The sequence below is a fragment of the Fringilla coelebs genome, assembly GCF_963513975.1.
Source record: "Fringilla coelebs genome assembly, chromosome: 3".
Taxonomy (NCBI): domain Eukaryota; kingdom Metazoa; phylum Chordata; class Aves; order Passeriformes; family Fringillidae; genus Fringilla; species Fringilla coelebs.
This window is the reverse complement of record NC_140030.1, coordinates 97669-107112: the sequence shown is the minus strand read 5'-3', so window position 1 is coordinate 107112 and position 9444 is coordinate 97669. Positions and strand designations below refer to the sequence as shown.

The 9444-nt window shown below is 61.5% G+C and overlaps 1 protein-coding gene across 5 annotated transcripts; it reads left to right on the top strand.

Moving 5' to 3' along the window:
* Positions 1-257: 257 nt before the first annotated feature.
* Positions 258-9444, top strand: LOC311151425 (maestro heat-like repeat-containing protein family member 7). Of its 5 annotated transcripts, none has more exons than XM_084201870.1 (19): positions 258-389; positions 767-869; positions 1147-1203; positions 1490-2440; positions 3835-4237; positions 4485-4549; positions 4690-4989; positions 5173-5321; positions 5579-5726; positions 5935-6125; positions 6208-6345; positions 6614-6728; positions 6870-7007; positions 7240-7416; positions 7542-7697; positions 7857-7958; positions 8336-8438; positions 8717-8773; positions 9051-9444. In XM_084201870.1, the coding sequence occupies exons 5-19, from the start codon at positions 4120-4122 to the stop codon at positions 9203-9205; spliced, it is 2112 nt and encodes a 703-aa protein (XP_084057996.1). In that variant the 5' UTR covers positions 258-389; positions 767-869; positions 1147-1203; positions 1490-2440; positions 3835-4119; the 3' UTR covers positions 9206-9444. The 5 variants fall into 5 exon arrangements, with proteins under 5 accessions (XP_084057996.1, XP_084057995.1, XP_084057993.1 ...); XM_084201869.1 differs by having other exon boundaries at positions 1481-2440; positions 4043-4237; XM_084201867.1 differs by having other exon boundaries at positions 1481-2440.

Sequence of the window (9444 nt, the reverse complement as noted above, 5' to 3'; positions counted from 1 at the left end):
TTCAACTCTTCCGTAAGGTGATGGAACTGGTAGTGGATGAGGGAAAAAAGTCCCTGAACACAATTGTGAACAAGAGCCTGTATGCACTTTTAATTCACTATCATGATGAGAACTGGGATGTGGCAAAAGTGAGGTTTTCTGTGATGCTGGAGGATCTCTGGGAGGGGGCTCGGCTGCCTCTTGCTCTGTTGCCTCGCAGGCTGCAGCCTGCTCCAGGCCTTGGCACAGGGATGTGGGTCATGTGCCCTGGGCTGTGGGGCCATCTCTGGGTCTCTGCTGCTCTCCAGGCCTCCCGGGAAACGCTGCGTTGTGCGGCCGGGTTCCTGAAGAGGAGAGATCTTGAACAGCTGCTGAAGAAGGAGCTGCCGTTGAATATCGCTGAGTGCCTGGTAAGGAGGGCCTGCACGCACCAGCCTCAGCCTGGAGAAGGCCCCTGAGGGCGGCGCTCAGTATGCGGGGTGGGCAGCTGTGCCCCTGCCCGGAGCTGCACCCAGAGGCAGGCCGCGTGGGCTCTTCTCCAGGCTCCTGTGGGCCCGAGCCGGGTGCCCATGGAGCTCCCGCCCGGCGGGGCTGCGGGGCGGGCCGGCACACGCGGCTCCCTGGGCAGCAGCCGGCCCTCTGCCGCCTCCCCGCGGGAGCCCGGCGCCAGCGGCTACTGGCCGCGCCTGAGGGCTATGCGGGCAGGGGAGGCCGGGGCTGGGCGCAGGTAGCGCCCGGCCGAGGGGCAGAACCCGCACCAACCCTTCCCTCCTGCCACTCTCTCCAGCTGGTAGAGGACAGGAGCCAAGCGATCGAGAACTTGCGCCGGGCCCTGCCCAACCTGGAGAGCCCACAGGAGCCCCGGCGAGGGGCGGCCGTCAGATTCATGGGTGAGCCACGAGCCCGGGCTCCCTCCCCCGCCCCCCGCTGCTCGGCCCCAGCCCCGCCTGGTGCCCCGGCAGCGCCGCCCGGGCCCGGCGCCGTGGAGCCCAGCCCGGGCCGGGCGGCGCCGCTGCCGCCCTCTGGCAGCCGTGCCCTTGGGCGGCAGCGTGCGGCAAGGGCCTGGGCTGAGCCCTGCCGGGCTAGCAGGGCGTGCGGCCACAGCGCCGGCAGCGCCGCTGGCAGGGAGTTGTGCCGCTGGGGCCGTGACAGGCTTTGTGTTCACAGGCATGGCTGGGCGCTGCCTGAGGAGGCAGCAGGAAGAGCTCCAGCTGATCTGGAGAGGTGAGTGAGGACAGCGGGCTGACAGCGGGGGCTGGCAGCGGTGGGAGCTGCAAGCCCTGCCCCGGCTTTGGAGGGCTCCGCTCATTGTGCGGACGAGGGGTGATGTGGGCAGAGCACAGAGAGATTTCAGGGACACGTGGGGGAGTCATGGCAGGTACCTCCCAACTGATTCCAGTGTCTCCTACTCCCTTCTGCATCACATGGTCCTGTTCTGAAGGTCTTGTAGGATTCCCACAGAACCGCGCTGTTGCCATGGTTCCGTTCCTCTCTCTTTCAGCCCTTCAAGCCCGGAGGCAACGTGCCAGCCCATCCTGCTCTGACCTGGGAAAACAAGCCCAGTTTCACCAAAGATCTCAAGACTTAGGGACGTCTTCTGGATACAGTAGACCAGTGTCCCAAGAACAGAACCAGGAGACGCCAAAGAGGACATCAGTTCTCAGCCCTGCTGGAAGTCCTGGCACAGCTGATGCTGGGCACGCTTCTCATGGCTTCAGCGCTCTCCCTCCCTATTGACAGCTCCCTCCCTGCAGCCCTCAGACACTGCCCATCCCCACTTTTCCTCTCCTCTATTCCTCCCTTTAGTAGATAGCTCTGCCCCACCAGCCCTCAGACTGTCACCTTTTTTCCCCTCCACTCTTCCTCCCTATTGACAGCTCCCTCCCTGCAGCCCTCAGACAGTGCCCATCCCCTTTTCTCCCCCCCAGCTCATCCCTTTGCTTTGCCTTATATTAATAAACAGTTTGGCTTCTTCACTTTGCTTGCATCTCTGTGGAGGTGAAGCAAATCCTGGGCTCTGGGACATATGGGCCCCTGCTGCCGTTCTCTTCCACGCCGTGTTTTGTGCACAGACACAGAGGAACGAGGGCAGGTCAGGCTGGGAATGTCCCTGTGCTGAAGGTGCAGTTCCACAACACTGTGCAGTTCCAGATCTTGCAGAGCACCCTGGAGCCCCTGGATTTTGGAAGAATCAACCTGGGTTCCCTCTGAACCCAGCTGTGAGGGATCCCAGGGCAAGCGCCCACAGAGGGCAAAGGAGCTTGGAATGCTGTAAATTTTCAAGAATAGCTTCCTGAAAGCACAGCAGTGCTCCATCCCTGCACTGGATGAGGAAGAGGGCAGAACCAGAGACCATCCGGGCTTAGCAGTGAGCTTTCGGTGTGCCTAAGAGCAAATGAAGCAGCAGCACGGTGCCCGAGACTTGGACACACGACCGTGCCAGTGCCTGGAGTGCTGTCAGGTAGTGCTGGGATACTGGGTGTGGTTCTGGTTCCCACAAGTGAGGAATGGCAGCCCCAGGCTCAGACCCAGTCAGAAAGCCAACCAGGGGAGACCAGAGGGAGGGCACCCTTCCAGTCTCTCTTGGGCATGGCAGCAAAACAACCCCTACTGCTTCTTTCTCCGCCTGTGTTTGGGGTGTGCTGGTGGCAGAGCCAGCCAGGTTGTGCTCTCTGTTCCCAAGCCTGTTGGGAGTGGGCATGAAAAGCGCTGCATGCACAGCAGAGCATCCCGGAAGGTGCTGGCAAGAGCATCCTGCTGGAACAGGGCTCTGGTTCCTGGCCAGGAACAGCCTGGTTTTGGCGCCGTGAGTGCAGGCAGGAGCTGAGGCAGGTGAAAAGGCAGCGGGCAGCTTGTGTTTGTAGAGGGCCTGGGGCTGCACCTCTGAACCTCCACCTGGAAACCCACTTGGGGGAATATGAGCTACAGCTGGAGTGCCTGTCCTGAAAGGACCTGAAGTCATTCAGCTGTGCCAACATCTCTAAAGGGTGTGTGTTGGTGTTCCCCAGGAAAGCTGCACATTTGGGGAAACACCTTTGGAGGAAAGGGGCTTGCTTCTCAAGGAAAGTGCTTCCCAGGGAGCTCCCAGCGAGGAAGTTGCAGGTGTCCTCCTTTGGCCCTCTGTGCTCCTTTCAGTCCTTGAGGCCTGTTGCACTTGGCAGAGGGGCAGAAGGGAGAAGGCAGGGAAGAATGAGAAAATAATTCCAGCATGGAGTAAGAGCTTCTGACAGAGACCAAGTGTTGCCAGCAGTTGCTCCAGGTGCTCCTGCCAACAGCCACTGCAGGAAGGAGCACAGCCCCCAATGCAAGTGGGCTTTGGCTCCCTCTGGCACAGAAGCCCTCCGGGGACACAGGTCTCTGGGGCAGGAGATGGGCACCAGCGCTGCCAGGGCTCGGGGCGTGGGAAGTCTGCTTGGGCAGGGACTCTGCCACACCTGCTGATGTCAGCGCTCCCTGGGCCCCAGGGCTCAGAGCAGCATTCGTGCCCGGGCCCACCCATTCCTTATGGGTGTCACACCCGCAAGTTTAGGATGGCCACCGGCCGGGACGTGTCCCTAGGAGGCCGCGCCAGCTTCCCTGGAAGGCCCTGTGCCCTTCCCAGCGCGGCTGCGTCGGCAGCCCTGGGGGCTCCTTCTGCTGCCCTGAGCCCGCAGAGCAGGGCAGTGTTTGCTGATGCTCTCAGCCCTTCCTGTTGGGCTGGCTTAGACACCTGGGGCCACTTTGGGTGGGCTGGGGGTGGCCCCAGGGCAGGTGGCAGTGTGTGCAAGGGCCCTTTGTGACACGGTGCAGCACGGTCACCGTGGCATGGAATGGGACAGGGTATGCAAGGGCCCTTTGTGACACGTGGTGACATAGGAGCTGGTGGTGACAAGAGCGTGCCAGAGTGCTCGGAGCACACAACGGGACAGGACGGGACAGAGCGGTGCCGTGAGGAGCCCCTGCACAGCGCGCTCATTTGTGTCCGACCCGGAGCTTTTCCAAGGCGTTGTTTCCTACAGGTGACCTCGTGGCAAGACTGCGGGCCTTGGTCACCCGCGGCCTTCCCGAGGCTTCTCTTTTGCAGGTGCCTTTGAGGACTTGTTGACTTGGAGCTTTCTGGGGCCGTCCTTCTGGTGGGTGCCCTTGAGGCCAGACTCTGGAATGGCGGGTAGATTCCCTACCCCCTTCAGAGTTTACAGACGGAGAAAAAAGAGAAGGCCTGAAACTGCCCCCGCACAACAGCGTGAAAAACTGGAGCAGTTCCAGCCACAGCAGGATGGTGAGTGGCAGAGCTGGGCCACAGGGCTGATGGGCCATGCCATCCGGTCCGGGCCCATCCCATGCCGTCCCCTGGGGACACGCCCTCAGACAGGATGGAACAGGGGCTGGGCAGACACCCCGCAGTGGCCCTGCTCCATCGCCTAGGGCATCCCAGGGCTCTCCCTGCCTGGGGAGCGCAGGCCTGGGCTGTGTTCTCCGGCCTCTCCCGCAGCCCCTCAGCTCTGGCTGCACTTGCTCTTTGCCAGATGCAGCCCTGGACAAGACACAAGAGCAGGAACCCGGCTGTGGCCACTTCTGCAACACCCTGAAGGTACCTGCAGCCACCCCCAGCTGGGCTGGGCCTGCTGTCCCTGCTCAGCCAAGCACCACCAGGCTTGGAGCACGCATGGAGCATCCCTAGCTTCCCTGTCTTTTGTTCTGCAAATGTTGATGAAATTCCTGCCCATTCAGCATAGAAAGACCAGCACCACAGCAGCTGAGGTCCCAGCCCAGCCTGAGTCCCGTCTGACCAAGTTCCAGGCAAAGTCTCATGCCAGCCCAAAATCGACAGCACACTCCAGAAACAATTCAATGAATTATCAAAGGGTGAAGCCTGTTCACATGGCAATGACTGAGAGGATGGCCGTCAGAAACACTGACGCCAGAATGATTCAGGGCATCACAAATACTGGCACCATGCCTGTTCCCACTGCGATTCCTGCTCGCACTAAGGATTTTTTTGAGGAGAGTGCTGTTCCTCCTCAGCAGCAGGTAAGCCGTTTGGGGCCAGGCCTCGAGGCCTCCCTGGATCGTGTGTCCTCTCAAGCCATGGTTACTGGGCCCCCTCAGCCTTTGAGGCCAGCAGAGTGTGGTGGGAAGGGAAGCACTTCTCGGGGAAGCTGGGGAAGTTGCTCCCTTGGACAGTGCTCCAAGTCTCCCCCCTGGCTCCTGCAGGTGCCAGCCATCATAAGGAGAATTCACCAGAGGCTGGTGTCCCACATGACTTTGGATGCCAGGCTGCAAATTGACATTGTGTGGCTGGCTGAAGAACACCCTGCTGATCTGGTGCTGACCCTCCTGCGCTGTGCCCCAACATGCGACAGGTACAGGGCCCATATGCCTGGAGAGCTCAGGGCTCACCAGCCTTTATGGCTAATGGCCCTGCACAGCCTGCGCTGTGGGGTGTGCCAGACAGGCAGAGAGGTCCAGGACCCTCCGGCCCCTCTGTTTCCCAAGCCTGCTGCCAATGCTCCCTCCCAGCCCATCAGGGCACTGGGGCACTGTCACTTGTGCCCCCACAGCTGCACAGGGCGTGGTACTGTGACTGAGATGCCCCTGACACAGATATCTGATCCCACAGAGCTGCTACCATGATATGGAGAACCATAGGATCATCAGGAGCAGCAGTGGAGAAAGTACTGCCAACACTGCTCTGCGTGATGGAGGATTGGCCACTGCACAGCACATGCACCTCTGATGGAGACAACAGGGATGTTTTTGCCCTGACTGTGAGTTTCTGGAACTGGCCTTTGCTTGCCCCTCAGTCACCTCTCCAGCAGCTCTCTGTTCTCTCCATGCTTCAGTCACTGGGCTGAAACCTGGGCTAGGGACAGGCTCAGGGGATACCAGGCCTGCTGCTCCTCCTACATCTGCCCTTGGGCCCTGCCCCACGGACACCTTGGCACTGAGTGCTGTCTTGGGCTGCTTCTTTTGCAGGCAACTCTGGTGATCCGGGTGATTGTCCAGATGCCTGAGTGCCATGAGGCCATGATCCTTTATTCCTCCCGCCTGTTTGTGGCTCTGCTTTTCCATGTTGTCATCACCACGCAGCAGATGCCACCAGTGGAAGCTAGTAACTTGTGGAGAGCATGCCAGGAAGAACACCGCCTGCCTAGCAAGCCCAACAGGTCCCAGTCCTCCTATCCTTCCCATGCCCTTGTTTCCAGAGCCAGTGCTCCCAGTGTGACCTGGGCTTTGCTATGCACACAGGTTTGCAGTGCAGACCATGAAGGCTCTGCTCTGCCGACTGCGGTGTGATAATGAGGTGATGGCTATGGAGCGCAAGCGTGGTTGGGACACGCTGCTGTGTGCCGACACCCAGCACTATGCCATGGGTCTGCTGGCCAGGTGAGACCCCCTTCTCCCCACGAGCCCCGGCATTTGTGCTCTGTGCCCCACGCAGTCCCTGTGATCATGGGCCAGAGGGCCTCATCACTGAGGGATGGCCAAGGAGACTGGAAAAGGCTGGGAGAGGAGGGGGCCCAGAAGGGGCCACCTCCCAGAGCACCCACATCCCCTCCAGGGATGCTGGGGAAAGACCAGACCATTGTGAGTCAGTCCTGGGAGAGGTTTGCCTCCCCACCTCAGGGTCTTGGTGCCTTTTTCCTCCTTCCAGGGAGATGCGCCGCAACTTGATCCCTCTGTGTTCTCGCATCGCGCACCACTTGCTCCGGCAGCTCAGCAGGAAGGACCCATACTGGGATCTGCCCTTCCTGGCATTCCTTGTGGAGGTGAGCCTCAAGGCCAGCACTGCCTCACTGAGCTGCCTTCCAACTCTCTGCCCTCTCACAGTCCCAGCTGCCTGGGCCCAGCCCTGTGCGGTTCCGGGCTCCTGCAGGCCGGGTTCCCTGTCACTGCCCTGTGCCTTTCAGGTCCTCGAGTGCCTGGACTTGAGTGAATGTGGTGGCAGTGTCCTGAAGATCTTGTCGAGGTTTCTGCACAGCAAGTGCAGGGAGCGCCGTCGCCTGGCGCTCAGAGGCCTTGTGGTGGTCAGCAAGGATCCCTTGATGGTGAGAAGGGGGCAGCAGCTGAAGCTGCGCTGAGGAAAGCAGCCCCTTGGGCTGGCAGGGCTTCAGGAGCTGAGGCAGCTGCTCCCAGCTCTCCTGCCTCACCTGCCCCAGTGCCCTGGGTCAGGCCTTTGGCCTCTGGGCCCTGCAGCAGCAGGGTGGGGTTGCAGCGCCAGGGCGGTGTTGGCACTGCAGCTGTCCACGGCTTCCCAGCACAGCCTTGTATTCCACACAGGCCAGGAGAATGTGTTATCTGTCTCCAAGCCTTCTGGAGCTGCTGGATGATGCAGATGGAGAGGTGGTCAGCATGACCCTCCGTGTTTTCACTAATCTGCTCCAGCACAAAGACATCTTGGTATCCAGCACCACTGCCCCAAAGCTGGCTGAGGCACTCCTGCTGCTCTTTGACCATGTAAGGCTCTACATCCTGAGCCACAGGCATCGGGTGCTTCCCAGAAACTTTGTGGCCTCTGGATTTTCAGGCCTTTGCCCAGGTTGGCCTGGAGCAGTTGATGGAGGTATTTTTCTTTCCTCTAGGACAACAGCCATGTGCAGGTGCTCTCCATTCAACTCTTCTGTAAGGTGATGGAACTGGTAGTGGATGAGGGAAAAAAGTCCCTGAACACAATTGTGAACAAGAGCCTGTATGCACTTTTAATTCACTATCATGATGAGAACTGGGATGTGGCAAAGGTGAGGTTTTCTGTGATGCTGGAGGATCTCTGGGAGGGGGCTCGGCTGCCTCTTGCTCTGTTGCCTCGCAGGCTGCAGCCTGCTCCAGGCCTTGGCACAGGGATGTGGGTCATGTGCCCTGGGCTGTGGGGCCATCTCTGGGTCTCTGCTGCTCTCCAGGCCTCCCGGGAAACGCTGCGTTGTGCGGCCGGGTTCCTGAAGAGGAGAGATCTTGAACAGCTGCTGAAGAAGGAGCTGCCGTTGAATATCGCTGAGTGCCTGGTAAGGAGGGCCTGCACGCACCAGCCTCAGCCTGGAGAAGGCCCCTGAGGGCGGCGCTCAGTATGCGGGGTGGGCAGCTGTGCCCCTGCCCGGAGCTGCACCCAGAGGCAGGCCGCGTGGGCTCTTCTCCAGGCTCCTGTGGGCCCGAGCCGGGTGCCCATGGAGCTCCCGCCCGGCGGGGCTGCGGGGCGGGCCGGCACACGCGGCTCCCTGGGCAGCATCCGGCCCTCTGCCGCCTCCCCGCGGGAGCCCGGCGCCAGCGGCTACTGGCCGCGCCTGAGGGCTATGCGGGCAGGGGAGGCCGGGGCTGGGCGCAGGCAGCGCCCGGCCGAGGGGCAGAACCCGCACCAACCCTTCCCTCCTGCCACTCTCTCCAGCTGGTAGAGGACAGGAGCCAAGCGATCGAGAACTTGCGCCGGGCCCTGCCCAACCTGGAGAGCCCACAGGAGCCCCGGCGAGGGGCGGCCGTCAGATTCATGGGTGAGCCACGAGCCCGGGCTCCCTCCCCCGCCCCCCGCTGCTCGGCCCCAGCCCCGCCTGGTGCCCCGGCAGCGCCGCCCGGGCCCGGCGCCGTGGAGCCCAGCCCGGGCCCGGGCGGCGCCGCTGCCGCCCTCTGGCAGCCGTGCCCTTGGGCGGCAGCGTGCGGCAAGGGCCTGGGCTGAGCCCTGCCGGGCTAGCAGGGCGTGCGGCCACAGCGCCGGCAGCGCCGCTGGCAGGGAGTTGTGCCGCTGGGGCCGTGACAGGCTTTGTGTTCACAGGCATGGCTGGGCGCTGCCTGAGGAGGCAGCAGGAAGAGCTCCAGCTGATCTGGAGAGGTGAGTGAGGGCAGCGGGCTGACAGCGGGGGCTGGCAGCGGTGGGAGCTGCAAGCCCTGCCCCGGCTTTGGAGGGCTCCGCTCATTGTGCGGACGAGGGGTGATGTGGGCAGAGCACAGAGAGATTTCAGGGACACGTGGGGGAGTCATGGCAGGTACCTCCCAACTGATTCCAGTGTCTCCTACTCCCTTCTGCATCACATGGTCCTGTTCTGAAGGTCTTGTAGGATTCCCACAGAACCGCGCTGTTGCCATGGTTCCGTTCCTCTCTCTTTCAGCCCTTCAAGCCCGGAGGCAACGTGCCAGCCCAGTGTCCCAAGAACAGAACCAGGAGACGCCAAAGAGGACATCAGTTCTCAGCCCTGCTGGAAGTCCTGGCACAGCTGATGCTGGGCACGCTTCTCATGGCTTCAGCGCTCTCCCTCCCTATTGACAGCTCCCTCCCTGCAGCCCTCAGACACTGCCCATCCCCACTTTTCCGCTCCTCTATTCCTCCCTTTAGTAGATAGCTCTGCCCCACCAGCCCTCAGACTGTCACCTTTTTTCCCCTCCACTCTTCCTCCCTATTGACAGCTCCCTCCCTGCAGCCCTCAGACAGTGCCCATCCCCTTTTCTCCCCCCCAGCTCATCCCTTTGCTTTGCCTTATATTAATAAACAGTTTGGCTTCTTCA

Coding starts and splice junctions, on each gene's coding strand:
- LOC311151425 (XM_084201870.1), top strand. CDS start 4,120: ATGGCGGGTAGATTCCCTACCCCCTTCAGAGTTTACAGACGGAGAAAA. Junction 5,322..5,578: donor TGTGCCCCAACATGCGACAG/GTACAGGGCCCA, acceptor CTGATCCCACAG/AGCTGCTACCATGATATGGA. Junction 5,727..5,934: donor GGGATGTTTTTGCCCTGACT/GTGAGTTTCTGG, acceptor CTTCTTTTGCAG/GCAACTCTGGTGATCCGGGT.